At 38.0% G+C, this 21,277-nt stretch overlaps 1 protein-coding gene across 2 annotated transcripts in view; it reads left to right on the forward strand.

The window, feature by feature from the left end:
• Positions 1 to 5,338: 5,338 nt before the first annotated feature.
• The window catches only part of M1AP (meiosis 1 associated protein), a 65,172-nt gene continuing 49,233 nt past the window's right edge, over positions 5,339 to 21,277 (forward strand). For both annotated transcript variants that reach the window (XM_088026443.1, XM_028116088.2), the window contains exon 1: positions 5,339 to 5,578. In XM_088026443.1, coding sequence (XP_087882569.1) covers positions 5,339 to 5,578 — 240 coding nt within the window. The remainder of the gene's footprint in view (positions 5,579 to 21,277) is intronic.

Here is a 21,277-nt window from a genome sequence, read left to right on the forward strand (position 1 = left end):
AGTCTAGAAGGGAAAATAGACATTTGACATTGATACAGCAAGCTACCAGGACACTCCTATCTCCACTGGATTTTGTCAGAGGCTGTAGGAATCAACAGCAAGCAGATGAGAATGAGCATGAGTAGGGAGGGGCAGACCCTCTTGGGATGTAAAGGTTTGAAGACTTGAAAGAGCTTCTTGAAAGTAGACTAAACTCCATGAGGGCAGGGACCATTGTGTGTCCACCAAACCCCAATGTTAGCACAGTGCCTGGCACACAGTGTGCCCCCAACAAGTATTTATTGAATAAAAGAGTGACCGACTGAGTAAGTGAATGAACGATGTGAAAGAGAAAGGTTAAAGCTAAGGACACAATGGGGGTGCCACTGGAATGTCGGGGGACGTTACTGGAATATTTCATTGGGGTTGGGAGTTAGCTAACGAGGAAGTGTCAAGTTTAGCATAACATCCTCAACAAAGATCCAAAACTCTTATCTCAGGGCCAAAGTAGGGCCATTTCCCTGGCGCCCAAGGACTTGGAAGTTGTGGTGCTGAGGTAGAGCCTGAGGCGGCCCCTGAAGCTGCGCGCGCAGTGAGCAGCCCCGCGCAGCCGCCGTCCGCCTGACGGGGGCGCCTTCCGCGGCGCACGCACACTCGGATAGCCGGGGGAACCAGGTAATGGGGGTTTTGCCTTCCCAGGGAAGGGGGAACACCCTTACTTTTCCCTGCCTCTAGGCCGGAGGAGGGCTGAGGGCCTCAGCGGGAGGACCGCCCCGAGAGCGCGGCGGAGAGCGCCTCGCAGGTGGGCTTGGGCCGAGTTCGGGCCGCCCTCAGACAGGTTTTGGCGGTCCAGGCCGGGGCAGTACCGACGCCCACTGGTTCTGACCCACCGCGGGCCCGAGCCGCCCCTCCGCGCACGTGTTTGAGGACCGCGACGCCACCTCAACTGGGCGAGCGCTCCCAGGCCTGAGGGCTGGCCTACCAATCCGCCAGGCGCGGTAGATGCCGCGCCTAGATCCCGGGACGCTTGGGGGGGGCCGCGACAATGTTTGAACCTCTTGTAAAGTCAAGAAAACAGTGGCCCTTTAGGGTCAAAGAACATGTTTTGATTTTTTTCTTGTATCAGAGAAAGTGAAAGTTTTAGGGCCCACGAAAATCTATTAGTTAATTTTTATTTATTTATTTATTTATTTAAATGAGGAAGTGCTTCACGAAGGCAAAAGTGCTTAGGATCCAAGAAATTTTTAATGCGGCCCTGCGGGAGGGAGAACCATTGAATCATTTATCAGACACAGTGTCATAAGGGCTATAAAAGCATAGTATAGGCACTTTTGTGAGGGCACGTAAAGGGGCCCTAACCTATAAAGACCTAAAGTCAGAGACCTAACGGATGAGTAGGGGTTAAGGAGGGTAATGATGGAAAAGAACTTCCAGCAGCTTCAGGAGCCACAATGAGAGGCCCACGAGTTTGTGGACCTGAAAGGTGCCTCAGAGGTGGGGTAGGGTGGGAGGGGGCTGGGTAGGGGATGGCATGGCATGAGGATGGAGACTTGGGAAGGATACATGCAGAACTTCGGAGCCAGATAAGGATTTTGTTCCAAATGTAATTGGAAGCCATTGAAGGGTTTTTAGTAAGGGAATAACTTGATGGGTTTTGGTGGTTCAAGGTCCAGTTCCAGGTTTGACCAGTTTGCAGAGAGACACCAGTAAGTGAGTGTTTGGGCAAAAATGGAGAGTACAGGATCAAAAATAGTCATCCTGCTTAGTCCTATGCCCAGATGCATCAGATGCATGAATTGATCATGTTAGAGAGTAGAGGGAAAGAGCTGCCTCTTACCTCATTTGAAGTACAGTCTTGGAATTGCATATAAGTATGGGATCTAAAAATGACTTGTGCAAGCTAAAACCGTTCAAAGTGATCTTCATCAATGGGGAAAAGTTATATTTGTTCCAGGACCTTTCCCAAAATTGTCAAAATGTTAAAATCTGTCTTACTATCAGCTATAAGTGGGAAATAAAAAATAGTGAAACTAGTATCTATTCAGCATACTGTCATTTAAAACATTGAAAACATTGGATATCAGAATGTCCTATTTCTTTGTAAAAAAAACAGTCAGATAAGCCTCTGTTCGGGTCATGATCCCAGGGTCCTGGGATCGAGCCCCACATTGGGCTCCCTATTCAGCAGGGAATCTGCTTCTCCCTCTCCCTCTGTTCCTCCCCGCCCCGCCCCCCCGACTCATGCTCTCTCTCTCAAATAAATAAATAAAATATTTTTTTTAAAAACTGTCCTGAGATCAGAATTAAAAAAAAAAAAAAGAATCGTTTGAACAGCCTTTGTGCTTGTCTTCTTCTCATGGTATAACTGATGATCAAGCAAGCATCTTTTCTGTGCCTTAGTTAATTGTCATACTCCTTTCTAAGTTTGGATCAGCTTCCAACATTATATCCTTTGTACTTTCAATTTTGTAAAACAGCTCCAAGAGTTCCTTTAATATGAAGTTGTTTTGCTGGTGGCACTTTCTCTGGGTCATCTTCATACTTTTTGTCACAACCACTTTCCCCATTTATGTTAAGTTTACCTTCACAAAGTCCTATAGCTGCTTATCTAGAGTCTATCAAATGCTGGCATTGTCAGCATTCTTACAGTTAGCTTTTTCTTCTGTAACTCCCATTTATGTTCAGTTCGACTTTCACCACCTGTCACTTCTTTGCTACACTTTCATCTTGAAATGGCCAATTTTGGCAAATTCCCTCTTTTTTTTGTAAAATGTCACATGGGTTTATCACTAGCAGGCAAGGAGGTAAAACAACTACACACTTTATTGTCTGTGCTTTAAACTGAATAAGCGTCTGAAGGGACCAGTCACTGACAAACTTTGAAAAAAGTGACATAACTGATCATTAATCATGATGAGCATCTGTTCCTTCTGTAGTGATTTGTGGACTGAAGAGCTAGCTGTGATTTATATTTTATGTAATTACAGTTAATATTCCATGGTAACTGAAATTTGAACTATGTCGATGGGGACTGGTGTTAATTAACTAAACTATAGTAAGAGATTTGTAAATATTGGAACCATGCAAACTTAGAACTGCCCATGCGCTAAAATAACAAGAGTTTCCGATGTGAGGGAAGATGGAGAGGGGGAGTAGAAGCTCATTCTACATTAAATAAGACCTCTGTCTGGGTACCTATCTATGTGAATCTGTGTGTTAGTCTCAAATTCAGCATTACATTGATCCCATGCACTTAATTTAAAAGTACAGTTAAAAGGTATTATGATATGTGCTTCCTTGCTGAATACATTAGTCATTGTTTTGGATTTCTAGTTCAAGATTACTTTTAATAGGTTAGCATATTTATTCACTTATTTGTTCAGCTGTACCCAACACATAATTGGAGCTCAATAAAAAATTGCTGAATGAACAAGTGCTGAGTTCCACTGACCAAAAAGGAAAGTTTGAAGGGGAATAACTTCACAGATTGATTTTGAGGAACACATTTTTCTATGCACTCAATAGATCACTTTTCAAGATCCTAAATTCCAAAGTGTTTCTGAAAATTATCATAAATAATATATTTCTCTTAGACCTGGGGAAATCAAGTAAGTTTTTATTTTCCCTGCATTCTTTAGCTAACAGGCAATTATATAGAATTATTTCAGTTCTCAGAGATAATTTTTTAATCTAAAAAAATACTTTCTTTGGGGTACCTGGGTGGCTTAGTCAGTTAAGCATCTGCCTTCAGCTCAGGTCATGATCCCAGGGTCCTGGGATCAAGCCCCCACAGCAGGCTCAGGGTTGTGAGATCAAGCTCTGTGTCAGGCTCTGTACTAGGTGCGGAGCCTGCTTAAGATTCTCTTTCTCCCTCTGTCCCTCCCCCCCAAAACAAGAAATTTGCGCTAGATTTTTGTAAACATTTATGAGATTATTTATATCATCTATTCCTAGTTTAAGGGTCTTTCTCATGCATGAATGTTAAGTTTTAACAAAAGCTGCTTTTGCATCTAATGAGACGATCATATTTTTCTCATTTAATCTTTTAATGTGATGAGTTACAGTGACTGTCTAACTTTATATCAACGTTTTATTCTTGCAATAAACCCAGCTTGGTCATGATGTGTTACTTGTTTTATATATATTGCTGTTTTCCAATTTGTTTGTATCTTGTTCAGGATTTTTACATCTAGGTTTGTGGATGAGATTGCCCCATAATTTTCTCTTATAATATTCTTATCTGATTTTGGTATCAAAGGTTGTGTTAACCTAGTAAAACTAATAGAGCAGTAATTCCCCTCCTATTCTCGGAAAGACTTTGTTTAACATTGAAATTCTTGGTCTTTGAGAATTTGATGGAACTCATCAGTGGAATCATCCAGCCCTATAGTTTACTTTGTGGGAAGATATTTGACTACCAATTAAATTTCTTCAGTAGTTATAGTCTATTTAGGTTTTTTAATTTTCTTTTTGATCTAGTATTGGTTAGATATATTCTTATAGTGATTTTTCCACTTTATCAAATTTATTGGCATAAAGTTGTTGGTTATATCTTTCTGTAATCCTTTCCATGTTTGAGCATTTATAAGGATGTTTAGATGTCCCCTTCTCATTCCTAATATTGGTTCTATGTTCTCATTTGTTCTCCTTTCTGAATCTGAGCCCTGGGGATAGGTGTGAGTAACCCAAAAGAAAGAAAACAAGGGTGTTGGAGACAGAGAAAACAGTACGAACAAACACACTGAAGTGAATGGTATATTTGGTTTTATTTCAGTGAAAAGCTTGAGGTGAAGAATAGCCTTCAATAAGGCTGAAGGTCGGTCATAAAGGGTCTTGAATGGGTCTTGTGGGAGAAAACTTGGTCATATTTTTATTTTTAAGAATTACTATGTACCAAATAAACACTGTGCTAAACACTGACAGATAAAGTTGACAAGTTCTCCAGCCTTGGGAAACTCACAGTGTATTGGGGAGGCAGTCATAGAAACAAATTATAAAATACAATACAATAAATGCTGATAAAGAAATAAAGTTTATGGGAGCAGATAGCTTACTTTAAGACTGAAATTTGGTCTTTGTGTCTTTTTGTTTAGTTCCACTCAGCATCTGTAAGCACTCTCAGCCTTGCATTACAGGTAAACATCTAGGTCCCTTGGGAACTGTTAAGATGGGATAGCCTAGAGCAACTTGAGTTAGTACCCAGTCTGACTCCTTTCTGGACTTAGTCCTCTAGGCCTGTGTTCATCATTTCAACCAAGCATAATTCAGTTTTATGAAAGCCAGTGACTTCTCTTTCCTTCCCTGTAGGTATATAGAATATCCAGGTAGTGTCTACAGTTCTACCTCTGGTCTGGTTACCATGTATCATGGGCGAAACACTGGTAAAGGACCCTCCACTCCCACGCAGATTTACCAGCAACCTCCAAGGCTTCTCATTGTGCAAACTGCTCTACCATCCTGGGCTGACATCTGCTCCAACCTCTGTGAGGCTCTGCAGAACTTTTTCTCTCTAGCCTGCAGCTTGATGGGCCCTAGCCGCATGTCCCTCTTCAGCTTATATGTGGTACAAAATCAGCACGAGTGCATCCTTCCCTTTGTGGTGAGTATATCTCTATTTGATCATTTTACCCTGAAAACAAATAGGATTCTGGAGCAGAGATCACAGTTAGTCTTACTTACAGCAATAACTGTGCCCATTCCTCATACCCAATACCCCACAGGCAACACAAGGAGAGCCAGATGTCACCCTGCACATGAGGGGTTTATGTAGAGGCCGCTTTTTAGGCAACAGACTTGAGCAATGGAAAGTTGATAAAGGCAGAAGGGCACACATCCACCACCTGACTGAAAACAGACCAGCCCATCAGACAACCCACCTCAAAATATCCATAAACCCTAACTGACCAATGGACTACTTATGACCAAGCACAGTTACCAAAACGGGGAAAATTCCATTCATCCCCATACATGCTCACCTTCCCACTTTAAGTACAGCCCCACTCACTGCCTCCTTGCAGGCAGTCTCTCCTTTGCTGTCCTGCCCACTGCTTCCTTCGGATGTATTTAATAAACTTCTCTCTCCTTTGTTCTGCCTCATACTGGCTTCCACCTGATCATCGCCCCACATTTGGAGGTCCCATCTGATCGAGAGAGACACCACAGCTTATACTGTGGTGTACTTATAAGTACTTATACGCCACAGCAGAAGAGGAACTCCAAAATTATTAATCTGAGAGTGTAAATAGGTCACATCTTGCCCCGCTCCACTCCTGAGATGGAGAGAAACCTTAGCATTTACAGTCCTTTGGAATGTAAGCAACTGACTCCTTTCATCCCTCTCTGAAATGCAAATACAGGGAAACAAGTCTAAGTGTCTTCAGAGGTCTCTGGCTAGTAAATCACCCTTTAATTTCCAATACTTGTCCTTTAACCAAGGTTCTAGCTTTTTTTGATCAGAAAGCCTAACTGTGAAGACACATGAAAATATTTTCTCTACAGTTCCCTGTAGGACTCAGGTGAAAAACCCCCTAAGATTTCAGAAAGCAAATGCTGGGCCAGGGCAGTGCTTTTATGAAGTTTTTCACACATAGACAACTGTCTCTCCTCCTCCTCAAAGAAATGCAAATCTTCACTTATATAAAGTTTAGAATCACAGGGATGGGAAAGACTTCAGAGGTTCTAGTGCATCCTTTCCTGAGGTAGCTTTGCTGCTGGAATAGTCAGAGAAGGCCTAGTGGAAAATCACAACTTTTATCCCTACCTAGTGGGAATAAGACCTCCTCCCCCTAGGGTCTATGGGAACGACAACAGAGCCTGAACTCCCACCCACCCACCCAACATTAACAGGGTATCTCTGCCCCTCCCTGTGGAGATGGTGTCTGAGGAGACAGAGTGGAGGCCCTGTGGGAGCTGCAGTAAGGTGTGATGTCTCTCTCAATCGGATGGGGGCCCCCAAATGTGGAGCAAACTGATGCGGTGGAAGTGGACATGGGGCAGTGCAAGGATTCACCCAAGGCAGAAAAAAGGAGATAGAAGTTTATTGAATATATCCACAAGGGAGCAGGGAGCAGTACAGCAAAGGAGAGACTGTCTGCAAGGAGGCAGTGACTGGGACTATACTTAAAGCAGGAAGGTGAGGAGGTATGGGGACGTAAGAAATTTTCCCTTTTTTGGTAATTGTGCCTAGTTGTAAGTAGCCCATTGGTCAGTTAGGGCCTATGGATATTTTGAGGTGGGTCTCCTGATAGGCCTGCCTGTATTCAGCCAGGGGTTGGGGTCACAGTGGGCCCTTTTGCCTTGCTCTACATTCCATTGCTCAAGTCTTTTGCCCAAAAGTGGCCTACATGAGGTACCTCTTTACCTCCAAGGCAGGGTGATGTCAGTGCAGGCCTAGTGGAAAGCCAGGACTTCTATGCCCATCTGACAGTAATGAAGTTTCCCCCATCCCAGGGTGTCAGTGGGAACCATGTAGAAAGCCTGAACTTCCACTCCCACCCAGAAGTAACAAGGCACCCTCTCTTCTGGGCTCAGAATCAGAAGCCAGATTCACACCCAACCTGGCTCACTTACCCCATTAGCACAGTATCAGGGGAGGCCTGCTAAAGCAGAAGATTTAGGGCGCCTGGGTGGCTCAGTTGGTTAAGCGACTGCCTTCAGCTCAGGTCATGATCCTGGAATCCTGGGATCGAGTCCCACATCAGGCTCCCTGCTCAGCAGGGAGTCTGCTTCTCCCTCTGACCCTCCCCCCTCTCATGTGCTCTCTCTCTCTCACTCTCTCTAATAAATAAAATCTTTAAAAAAAAAAAAAAGGAAAAAACAGAAGATTTAAATAAGATCCAGAGTCCTATAATACCCAAAATGTCCAGAATACAATAAAAAGTCACTTGTTATATCAAGAACTGGAGGGGTGCCTGCTTCTCCCTCTCCCTCTGCCTGCCCCTCCCCCTCCTTGTACTATCTCAGTCTCTCTGTCAAATAAATAAATAAAATCTTAAAAAAAAAGAAAACCAGGAAAATCTCAACTTGAATGAGAAGACAACAGACACCAACCCTGAGATGACACAGATATTGGAATTATCTGAAAAAGACTTTGAAGCAACCACCGTAAAAATCTTTCAACAAGCAGTTATGAACATGCTTGGAAGATGGAAAAATAGAAAGTCCCACCAAAGAAAAAGAAGTGTAAAGAAGAGCCAAATAGACATTTTATTTTTGTTTTTTTTAAGATTTTATTTATTTATTAGAGAAAGAGAAGAAGGAGGAAGGGGAGGGGCAGAGGAGCAGGGAGCCCAACAAGGGGCTCCATCACAGGTCTCCAGGATCATGACCTGAGCCGAGGGCAGATGCTTAATTGACTGAGCCACCCAGGTGCCCCCAAATAGATATTTTAGAACTGAAAAATACAGTAACCAAAATTTTAAAAACAAAAATCTTCAATGGATGGCCTCAACAGCAGAATGGAGAGAAGAGAGAAAGGAATCAGTGAACATGAAGATAGAATAGAAATTCCCTGATCTGAGTAACAGAGAGAAAATAGACTTTGAAAAATGAACAAACCCACAAGGACTTGTAAGACTATAACAGAAGATCTAACCTTTGTGTCATCAGAGTTCAAGAGGAAAGGGGCAGAAGGATGGGGCTGAAAAAAATATTGAAAGAAATAATCACTGAAAATTTCCCAAATTTGTAAAAAGTTATAAACTTAAAAGATTCAAGAGGCTGGTGAGCCCCAAACAGGTTAAATGCAAATAAATCTGTTCTAAGACACATCATAATCAAACGTCTAAAAATTAAAGGCAAACTCTTGAAAGCAGAGCACTGCCATCTTACCTAGAAAGGAAAAACAATCAAGTGACAATAGCTTTTTTCATCAGAAACCATGGAGGCCAGAGGTAGTATCACATATTCACGTTTTTCAAATGCTAAAAGAAAAGAACCCATAACACAGAACTCTGTATCCAGTGAAAATATCCTTAAGGAATGAATCAGAAATAAAGATATTCTTAGATAAAAGAAAACTAAGAGAATTTGTCATCAGCAGACCTACCTTAACAGAATGGTAAGGGAAGTTCTTGAAACAGAAAGGAAATTATAAAAGAAAGAATCTTGGAATATCCAGAAGGAAGAAAGAACAATGGAAAGAATAAAATATAGATAAATATAATAGACTTTCTATTGAGTTTCCTAAATTATATATTTGACAGCTAAAGCAAAACTTGTAACAATATCTGATGTGGCTGTTAATGTATATAGGGGAAATGTTTAAAATAATTGCATTATAAACAGGGAAAAGAAAAGAGACCTTCTACATAAATTATGTATATAATGTAACACTTAGAGCAACCACTTAAAGATCAATACAAAGACACTCAAACACTACAGATAAATCAAAACAGAATTCTAAAAAAATCTTTAAAAATTTTAAGTAACCCACAGTCAGATAGGTAAAAGAAAACAGAAACAAAAAAACTGAGGGAACAACAGAAAACAATAAATAAATTGGCAGGCTGACATACCAATAATTACATTAAATGAAAATGGTCTAAGTTTATCAATTAGAAGAAATAGGTTGGTAGAGTGGGGGAAAATTACCCAACTATATATACTATCTATAAGAAACTAACTTCAAACACAACAGAAGTAGGTTGGAAAGTATGAGGATGGAAAAAGATATACCCTGATACATTAACCAAAACAAAGCAGAAGTGGCTATATTAATATATCAAATAAAGTAGACTTCAGAGCAAAGAATATCAGGTACAGAAAGGAATATTAAAAGATGATAAAAGAGTCAAACCAAGAAGACATAGCAATCTTACATGTGTACAAACTGAACAAAAGAGCTGTGAAATTTGTGAAGCAAAAACTGATAAAACTGGAAGAAGAAATAGACAAATCCACAATTATAGCTGGAGACTTCAGATGTCCTCTTGACAATTGATAGAACAACTAGAAAGAAAATCTACTACAAGTATGTGGAAAAATATTAGCCAATAGCATCTAATCCACATTTATAGTATATTCCACTCAACAAGAACAGAATACACAATCTTTTCAAGTACCCATGGAACACTTATCAAAATAGACCATATTCTGGGCCATAAAACAAACTTCAACAAATTTGAAAGAATTGAAGTTATACACAATTTGTTCTCTGACCACAATAGAGTCAAACTAGAAATCAATAACAGAAACATAACTGTAAAATCTCCAAACACTTGGAAACTAAACAATACATTTCCAGATAACTCATGGATCAAAGAAGAAATGGCAAGGGAATTTTTTAAAATATATTGAATTGCATGAACATTTAAATACTACATGTCAAAATTTGTGGAATCCACCTAAAGCAGTGCTGAGAGGGACATTTATAGCACTAAATGCTTACATTAGAAATGGAAATATATAATTCAAAATCAGTAATATAAGATCCCACCTCAGGAAACTAGAAAAGGAGGAACAAAATAAACCCAGAGCAAGCTCAAGGTAGGAAATAATAAAAAGTATAAATGAATAAAATTAAAAACAGTTAAAAGGAAGTTTGGTGAAACAAAAAGCTGATTCTTCAAAATGATCAATAATACTGACAAACCTCTAGCAAGATGTGAATCCACAGGTGTGGTAATATGGTATAGGTATAGAGCTCAATGCAAACATTGTAGCAAGGTCATTTTCTTGGTTTTAAAATTGAGCTGTAGTTATATAAGATGTAACCACTGGAAGAAACCACCCTTCACTGAGTGAAGGGTACACAGGACCTCTCTACAATTTTGCAAGTTTCTGTGGATCTATAATTATTTCAAAATAAAATCTAAAGAAAAACAAAGGTGATTTTACACACTCACTAGAATGGCTACAATGAAAAAGGCAATATTGACAGGCAATACCAAGTGTTGGTGACAATGGGAAGAAACTGTAACACTCATTCATTGCTAACAGGAAGGTAAAATGATACAACCACTTTGGAAAATAGTTTGTCAAATTCTTAAAAAGTTAAATATACACCTTCCATGTAACCCAACAATTCCATCCCCAGAAATCTAACCAACTGAAATGAAAACATGTCCACACTAATACATTTACATGAATGTTCACAGCAGCATTATTCATAATAGCCACCAACTGGAAATAGTTAAAATGTCTATTAACTGGTGAATGGATAAACAAAATGTATCGTTCTCACTGTATATAATCTGTGATTATATATACCCTACTAGTACACTGAGGACACAATGAAAATGATAATGATGTTTGCAGCCATGTGGCAGGTATGTTCCTCTGTTGTGCTATTTTCCTTGTGCATGTCTGTCCCATGATCACATTTGGCTTTTTCTATCTTCTGTCAGGCAATAGGGGTAGGGAAAAGTAGAGAGTGATCTAGAAGGGCAAATGGAAGATATCCAGCATAGGAGGCTTTTTGAGATGAGCTCATGTACCAAAAGTTAAAGGATTTTTTTTTTCCTTTTCTCAAGTGGCTATGTAAAATGCCTCAGGCACTCCTCAGTACATTTAGCCCTAGATAACTCCCTTGATCCCTTAATCATTCTATTGGGAAAGGCAAACATTTCTAGACTAAAAACCACTGACTTGTAACTCAGGAAAAATTGCAAACCAAAAATCCTTCCAAAAGAACAGTAAGTTCATCCTATTTAAAAGCTCAAGAAAATTACTGGAACAATGCCATTACCTTATGTATAGAACAACCCAATCTTTGTTTAAGGAAAAATGTTATCTTAAATCACTGTTTCTAACCTATATAAGTATCTAACATTTTCTGTCTGCAAAGTTAGCTCAATATAATGGTGAATGATATCGGGTAGGAAATCTTGCCCAAGATGAATACCTCAATATATCTCTTCATATTTAATTTCTGAGTATTTCATTTCTGAGTATAACCTTGAGCTTTTCATAAGGAATAATGACAGAGGAATCATAATTAAAATATTAGAATTCCTTTTATATCCATTGTGCCCTTAATATAAATAAATCTGACCAAAATGATTAATCTCTTCTCAAAGCAGAATTTCAGAAGAATTCCCTTACAGTTAATATCTTACCAATTCTTTTACCTTTTCATGAGAACAAAGGTATTATTTAAATCATATATGACATACAGTGGAATTTTAGGACGAATAGTGATCTAATTTGGCTATAACATTTACTTCCTCATCCTTAATAGCTGACATTCAAATGAAATTATTTGAAAGTGACAAATAATAGGGATATATTACATTAAAAAGTATAAAAGTAAATTCTAGTAAAGATAATATAATAAACTATAGTTGAGTATTACAGTAGAAAGAGGGGAAGAGTAAGAAAAGGAAAAATTCAAATTCTGTCATTGTTTATAGTGAAGGTTTTTGTTATTGTTCATTAATGGATAGTACTAAAGAAATAACTTAAGCAAATTATATAAACATGTAGTTATAAACACTAAAACAAATACAAACCTTTCTAATTATGACAGCAAAAGCTTATATAGAACAAGAAGTTATACAGCATAGTGATTTTTCAAAAGCTATGAAAATAGATCTACCTTCAGCTCAGGTCATGATATGATCCTACGGTCCTGGGATGGAGGACCTGGGGTGTCGGGCTGCCTGCTCAGTGCGTAGTCTCTTCTCCCTCTCTCTTTCTGCCCCCCACCCCGCTCCTGCCTGTGCACATGCTTGCTCTCGCTCTCTCTCTTCCTCTCTCAAGTAAAGAAATAAAATTTAAAAAAAAGAAAAAGAAAAAGCTATGAGGGGCGCCTGGATGGCTCAGTCAGTTAAGCCTCTGCCTTTGGCTCAGGTCATGATAGTGGGACCCTGGGATTGAGCCCTGTATCAGGCTCCCTGCTTGTCGGGGAGTCGGCTTCTCCTCTCCCTCTGCCTGCCATTCCCCCTGTTTGTGAGCTCTCTCTCTCTCTGTCAAGTAAATAAAATCTAAAAAAAAAAAGGCTATGAAAATAGAGTATATGTTACTATAAAAACAAATATATCTGTCATATCAATAAATATGTGTGCTAAACTCGCCTATTAAAAACTCTGCTGTGTTAAAAAGATACAGCTGCAACAAAGTTATTCAGAAAGGTTGACAATAAAAGAAAAGGCAAAGGACTAGGCAAATGAACCTCCCCCCCCCAAAAAAAGAACATGATCTTAATATCAGACAAGGTTGAATTTGGAGCAAAAAGCATTAAATGACACTAAGAATGTCACTTTAATGCTAGACACTAAGAATGTCACTTTAATGCTAGACACAAAGCAGAAAAGAGTAGAGAATATGGATACATATGGACAATATTCAGTACAGAAGATTTGTTGGAGGGGGGAAGCTATAGAAACTATATCAGTTTTGAGTACTTACGTACCAAATAACATAGCATCAACATTTTTTATATGTTTTATTTATTTATTCATGAAAGAGAGAGAGAGAGGCAGAGGCAGAGGGAGAAGCAGGCTCCCTGCCTAGCAGGGACTCGATCCCCGGACCCTGGGATCATGACCTGAGCCAAAGGCAGACGCTTAACCATCTGAGCCACCCAGGTGCCCTAGCATCAACATTTTTAAGAGAAATATGATCATATGTATGTATGAAATATCCGCCCTCCATAAGTGCTCATGGAATATTCACAAAAGTCAGTTACAAAGCCACAAACTCAAAACTTTAGTGAATTCCGAAAGTACAAATAGTTCAGTCAACATTTTCTGAACACCCTGCAATAAAACTAGAAATAAATGACAAAACCAGAGGAAAAAAAGTATCTACCTAATGGAAATTTTTAACTGTTAAATAAATTTGGAGTCAAGAGGAAAATCCAAACTAAAATTGCAATATGTGTAGGAAGTAATAATAATAAAATACTACATATCAGAACCTATGGGTTATAAAAAATACAATGTTAAAAGGAAAAATCATATCTTTAAACTATATTAATTTATTTTAAATTGTATTAGTAAACAAGAAAAACTGAAAATAAATGAAGCATGCAACTTAAGAACAAAAGACAAAACAAACCTAAGGAGAGCTGAAGGAAGGAAATAATAAAGATAAAAACAAAAAATAATGAATATGAAAATAGAAAATTGTGGAACAAATTAATAAAACCAAGTTTGTTCCTTGGGGGGAGTGTGAGAGACAGATAAAATCATTTGTAAACTTAGTTTGAGGAGAAGGGCAGAAGGAGAAGATGCCTATACACAAAATAAGATAAAGGGGAAATAACCACATAATTCTCCATGCAAATATAATTACCAAAATTAAATTCAGAAGAGATAGAAAAATCTAAACTCACATTTTCCATAAAACAAATAAAATTGCCAAAGAGCTACCTTCCCCCAAAATAAAGTACTGAAACCAAATGATTTTACAGGGGAATAATACTAAACTTTCGAAGAACAGATCATTACTATGTTTTTTAAATGTTTCATACCACAGAAAGAAAAAAAAAAACCTTCCAAATCCTTTTTATGAAGATGACATAATATTGATACTAAAACCCAACAAATACTGCACAAAAAGAAAAACTATAGCAAGTCTCACGAATTTCTATTCAAAATCCCAAATAAAGTACAGGCAATAGAATCCAGCTTATATATATATATATATATTTTTTTTTTAAGATTTATTTATTTATTTGAGAGAGAGAGAGAGCAGGGGCAGGGAGGCAGATCTAAAGGGAGAGAGAGAATCTCAAACAGACTCCCGGCTGAGCACAGAGCCTGACAGAGGGATCCATCCCACAACCCTGAGATCATGACCTGAGCCGAAATCAAGAGTTGGAGTTTAACTGACTGAGCCACCTAGACACCCCCAGCTTATATTTAGAAAGATCGTATACCAGGAATAAAAAAAAAAGGTACAATATTAGGGAACACATTAGTACAGTTTATTGTATTAATATATCTAAAAAAAATATCATGTTCATTACCATAAATACTGGAAAAAAAGCATTTAATAAAATGCAACATCCAGTCTTGTTTTTTAAAAAATTTTAATAAAATAGGTATAGGTAACTATCCCTGAGCACAATATATGTTTATGACAGCTCAAGAATCAAATCATACTTAATGAAAAGACACTAAATATATTCCTGTGTTATCATCACTATTATTTACAAGTATTCTGGAGATTTTCACTGATGCAATTGCACAAGGGAAATAAATTAGAATATAAAAGTAGGAAAAAAGGAGATAAAATGATTGTTATCTGCAAATTAATGATGTCCAAAAGAATAAACTAGAAAATTATTTCAAACAATGGAAGAACTCATGACAATAATCTGGTACAAGAACTAATACAGATATTAATACCCTTCATATATCCCAAACAACAAGTTTGAAGTTAAAGTGGCAGAAAAGATCTCATATAATAACCAAAATTATCAGATACTTAAGATTGAAATTAATAATATATGTGCAAGACTTATATGAATTAAAATACTATTGAGAAACACAAAAGAAGACTTGCACAAATTAAAAGTCATTAGTTTTGGGGAAGATTCAGACCAGAAAGATGTCCATTATCTCTAAATTAATCTGTAAATATAATGGAATTCCTGATAAAATTTCCAACAGGAAAACTGGACATCCTAATGACAAAGTTCAAGTTAGAAGCAAAAAAAAAAAAAAAAAAATATATATATATATATATATATATATATATAGCTAGGAACTATTAAATATTAAACATATTCAAGTGTGATACTGGAGATTGAAAAGATAGGGCAATGGAATATAATTTAAGGTCCAGAAATAGACCTAGATATATGGGAGAATTTAGTATATAATAAAGATGGTATTTAACATTAATTGGAGTGGGGGAGGCGCCTGGGTGTCTCAATCAGTTAAGCATCTGACTCTTGATTTCCGCTCAGGTCATAATCTCAGAGTTTTGAGATTGAGCCCCCATCAGGCTCCGTGCTGGGGATGGAACATGCTTAAGATTCTTTCTCTGCTCTCCTGCTGCCCCTCCCCACCTCTCTCTCTCCCTCTCTTAAATAAATTAATAAATTAATTTATAATATATAATTTTAATTAATTAAAGTTAATTGAAGGGGCATCTGGCTGGCTCAGTCAGAAGACCACGGGACTCTAGATGTCAGGGTTGTGAGTTTGAGCCCCATGTTGGGTGTAGAGATTACTAAAAATAAATAAATGTAAGGGCGCCTGGGTGGCTCAGTCGTTGAGCGTCTGCCTTCGGCTCAGGTCATGATCCCAGGGTCCTGGGTTCAAGCCCCGCATTGGGCTCCCTGCTCGGCGGAAGACCTGCTTCTCCCTCTCTCACTCTCCGAGCTTGTGTTCCCTCTCTTGCTGTGTCTCTCTGTCAAATAAATAAAATCTTTAAAAAATAAATAAGTAAAAAATAAAAATAAATAAAAGTAGAAAAAATTAAAAATATAATAAAATTTATTGGAAAAAATTTATCCAGTAAATGCTTGGGTCAACTGGATAGCCATGTAGGGAAAAAGTAAGTTAGATCCATACTCACTGATTACATCAGTATAAAGTCCAAATAGATCAAAGTTTTAAATGTAAAAATTGAAACTATATATGTAGGAGAAGAGACTGTATCAGTTTTAGTCCAATCAGAAGAAGAGAAACCACACAGTGATTTAAACGAGGGAAGTTTATATGGAGAATTTTAACATCGTTTAACATGTTCAACTATGATAAATAATAAAGCAACTGTAAGATATGAGAACTTTTTATGGTACCTTAGGGCTGAGGTAGTGATCTCCAGGAAGGACAAACTTGAAAAGTGGACTCCTTTCCCAAGGCTGGAGTTCAGGACCAGTTGGAGAAAGTACAGTTGCAGCTGACTGGATACAAAGAAGTTCACTGGTTATCCCAAGCCAGAGCTGGTCCATGGTTACTGGAAAAGCAGGATGCAGTCTTCCAGGTGTAGGTGAGCTCTAATCAGTGACTGGAGCATAAGTGTGTAGAGTGGAGATACCAATGTGGACAGGAGGCCTGGAGCAGACAGTATCCAGGTGGAAATTGCAGCATCACTGGGAGGGCCACAGGAGATAAACCTCTGAGGTGAACAGAGGGAGTGAGGCATTACTGCAGGCAGGAGACCTGAAGCAGGCAGTGTCTGTGTCAAGAGACCTGCTGAAAGGTGATCACCAAGCCAAGGCTAAGAGGTTGCAGTGTCTTAGTTAGCTCAGGCTCTCATAACAACAAAATTCTATAAACTAGATGGCTTAAACAATACACATTTATTTTCTCAAAGTTTGGGAGACTAGAAGTTCGAAATCAGGGTGCAAGCATTGGCCAGGTCCTGTGAGAGCCCTCTTCTGGCTTGCAGACAGTAGATTTCTTGCTCTGTGCTCAGATGGCCTTTCCTCAGTGCATGTATGTGAAGAGAGAGAGAGAGCTCTGGTGTCCTTCCTCTTCTTAGAAGGTCGCCATAGACTGCATCCTCATGACCTCATCTAAACCTAATTACCTCTCAAAGGCCTCACTTAAATGCTACCACATTAGGAGTTAGGGCCTAACTTATGTGAATTTTAAGGGAATATAAACATTCAGTCTGTAAAATCAAGGGCCCGCTAGTTTGGGGCACTATCTGCTAGTGTGGAGCACTATCAGATGTTCTCATACCCCATTGCTTTCAGCAAGAAAGCATCTTCCTCCTGCAGTGTTCCTCCAGTGCTCTCTACTCAAATGCTTAACATTGTGGTCCATATAAAGGAGAAAGGTTGAAAGGGATTCTGTCCATTATTGTAGACATATATTGAAAGGTGAATTGGATCCTAGAGGCAGTAAGTTGATAATTAGCTCACAGAGCATGGGGGAAAATATCAGAGTAAGAAAGGCTTTTCTAACCATAACACAAAAGCCAAAATTCCAAAAATAAAAGATTAATAAATACAGCTGTATAAAAATAGAAAATCTGTGCTTGGCAAAAAAGAAAAAAAGTGACATAATAAGGTAAAGACAATACTCCAATAGGAAATGAGAAATTACATACATAGTTTTCAGAAAAAGAAATATAAATGACCCTTCAATGTGTCAAAATATGTTCAATCTCACTTATAAAAGAAATGAAAACTTAAAGTACATTAAGGTGCTATTTTTCACCTGTAGGGTTACCAAAGTTTTTTTTTTTTAATAACATACTGTTCATGAGGTTTTAAAGAAATCGGCACACTTACATGCCATTTATGGGTGTATAAATTAACACAATTTCTATGGTGGGCAATTTGGTGACAGTATCACAATTTACATACCCTTTGACCTAGCAAGTCTCCTTTTAGGAACATATCCTACAGATGTATTTTCATATGTGGAAAAATGACATAAGTATTATCATTTCAGCACTATTTGCAGTATCAAAAGATTGAAAGCAATCTAATGTCAGTCAATAGGGAATTGGTTAAATAAAATTATGTGTCATCCATTAATGGAATACTCTGTAGCTGTAAAAATTAAGACACTTTTGGGGCACCTAGGTGGCTCAATCGGTTAAGCATCTGCCTTCGGCTCAGATCATGATCCCAGGGTCCTGGGATTGAGCCCCACATCAGGCTCCCTGCTCGATGGGGAGCCTGCTTCTCTCTCTCCCTCTGCCCCTCTCCCTGGCTTGTGTGCTCTCTCTTTCTCTCAAATAAATAAAAAATCTTTTAAAAAAATTAAGACACTTTTTAGCTATTGAATGAAATGATTGCCCAAGTACATTATGCAATAAAATCAAGATATAAAAGACTATCATAGTCTCTCTTATTTTGGCAAGAAGAACAAATTTATCTTTTATATTTTCTTTCATGTAAAGAAAAAATTTCTGGGAAGATATCCAACAAGCTACCAATATAGATTGCCTCCGGGAAACCACTGGTTAGCTGAAGAATGAGTGGAAAGGTGATTTTTTTTCCACATATAATTTTACAACCTTTAAATTTTGAATCATGTGCATGTATTATATATTGAAAATAAATAAAAACAAAATATTGAAAATATATTTGTGCTAATAAAATGCAATTTATATATGGAGATTCTACATAAATTTTTAATTTTTTATAAAAGTTTCTACTGATAAAAAGATTTTTGAAAATCAATGACCTAAACTATGTTCTAATTTTTTCATTTGATTCCCAATGAGACATCAATCTGAGTTGTCCTAAACTGCCGAAAGCAAGAAGAACACACTGGTACTAGACCTAGGAAGAGAGCATCCTCTAGGCATATTTGTACCACTAGTCTACAAAAAAAAAGCTGAAAGAAATGCAGTGAGGGTTCATCAGTCCTTACCCACTCATCCCAACTTCCACCTCTCTGTGCAAAGCCAATATAACTGAATCAGGGTCTCCACTCTGCACCTTGAAACCCACCCAGATATCTAAGACAAAGAACTTGAGTTTGTGATATAATAGATAATAACTCCAAACAACGTTGTCGGCAACTTCAGTACCTGATTCACTGGGCTACATTTCAACTCAGCCACTTCCTAAAGCACATTTGAATCTTCCACAATGGAAATCCCAAACTTTCCATCCAGGGAAGGGGGAGGAGAAGTTAATGACATTTGACTGCTCAGATTGCAGATTGCCGGTAATGGCACAACTCCAGCTGAGAGACACCAGGCCTCATCTTCCTACCACCTATTTTCTCCCTCTTTATCTAACAGCTCCCTATAGGTCCCTGACCCCACCTTTTAGATTTGGAACTCAAGTCTGAACTATTTACACTGTTGCTGTATGGAATGTTGCCTCGGCAATTCATGAGGAAAAAAAGCTAAGAATATAATACTTTCTGTAGCAATCATCAGTCATCAACCTTTGATATACAGAAATTGTTTCCCGGCCAAGATATACGAGCTCTTCACATTCTAGGCAATTAATGTTTCTGCAAAGCCTGCATTTTAAAATCACTTCCAGAATCAAATGAGTACCTGAGAGATCAGATACCATTTTCAAGGGATATAATACATAGTTATATATTATGTAAACTACTTTCTGTTTAGCTTGTTTCTGAATGATGTAATTTTTTAGATGAATTGGGCGCATGGCCTCTTGCTACAGGAGGTTATCAACCAGGAGTGTTCTCAAGCAGGAAGTGGCCCTATTATTTGATTAATGTAAGAAAGAACAGATTAATTTCCAATATTTCCAAAACCATTGCATTTGGCAGAATTTTCCAATACTCACATAGGCAATATTTTCAAACCTTGTTAGAAGATCACTTCCTTTTCCTAAAGGTTATTGTAACCTCCTGGCAGAGACATCAGAGGTCATCCTATTTTTTTAATTTTAATTACAGGAGATAAGTTAAGCTTTTTCAGTTTTCAAAATAGAAATGCGTTTTCTGATTTTAAAAAATATGTTTTCATTTTAGAAAACTTAAATGCAGAAAAGTATAGTCTTTTGATTATTGGAAAGTTGACTGTTGGAAACACACTTTTACTGTTGGTTCCTCCTAAAACACTACCAAAAAGAAAGTTGAGGAATTTTTTTAATAGCATTGAATCAGTTAAGATTAGGTTCAGCTGTGAGTCATAGAAACCCCAAAATAAAGGTGGCTTAAATAAGATGTAAGTTTGTTTCTCTCTCAAATAATTGTAGGAAATCTAGGGCTAGTGTGGCAATTCCATAATCAATAAGGAATCATGCTCCTCCTGGCTCATTGCTCCATCATCTTACTACCATCTGCAGCACAGCTATTTTGTAGGCCAAGTTGGCTATTCTTATGGTTGTGTTTCAGCAAGCAGGAAAGAGGAAAAGGAGAGCAAAGGGAAGGAGAATAATAAAGATTAGAGCAGAAATAAATGATATAGAAGCTAGGAAAACAGTAGGACAGATCAATGAATCCAGGAGCTAGTTCTTTGCAAAAATTAATAAAATTGAGAAACCCTTAGCCAGACTTATCAAAAAGAAAAGAGAAAGGACCCAAATAAAATCACAAATGAGAGAGGAGAAATAACCAACACCACAGAAATACAAACAATTGTAAGAGAATATTATGAAAAATTGTATGCCAACAAATTGGACAACTTGGAAGAAATGGACAAATTCCTAGAAACATATAAACTACCAAAACTGAAACAGGAAGAAATAGAAAACTTGAACAGACCATAACCAGCAAAGAAATTGAAATAGTAATCAAAAATCTCCCAACAAACAGAAGTCCAGGACCAGATGGCTTCCCAGGGGAGTTCTACCAAACATTTGAAAGAAATTTAATACCTATTCTTTTCAAACTATTCCAAAAAATAGAAATGGAAAGAAAACTTCCAAAATCAGAATATTCTATGAGGCCAGCATTACCCTGATACCAAGACCAGACAAAGACTCCACTAAGAAAGAGAACTACAGGTCAAT

This window comes from Eumetopias jubatus, unplaced genomic scaffold, assembly GCF_037043125.1.
Source record: "Eumetopias jubatus isolate StellerSeaLion01/CBP00866 unplaced genomic scaffold, mEumJub1_p1.0 scaffold_9, whole genome shotgun sequence".
In the NCBI taxonomy this organism is placed as follows: Eukaryota; Metazoa; Chordata; class Mammalia; order Carnivora; family Otariidae; genus Eumetopias; species Eumetopias jubatus.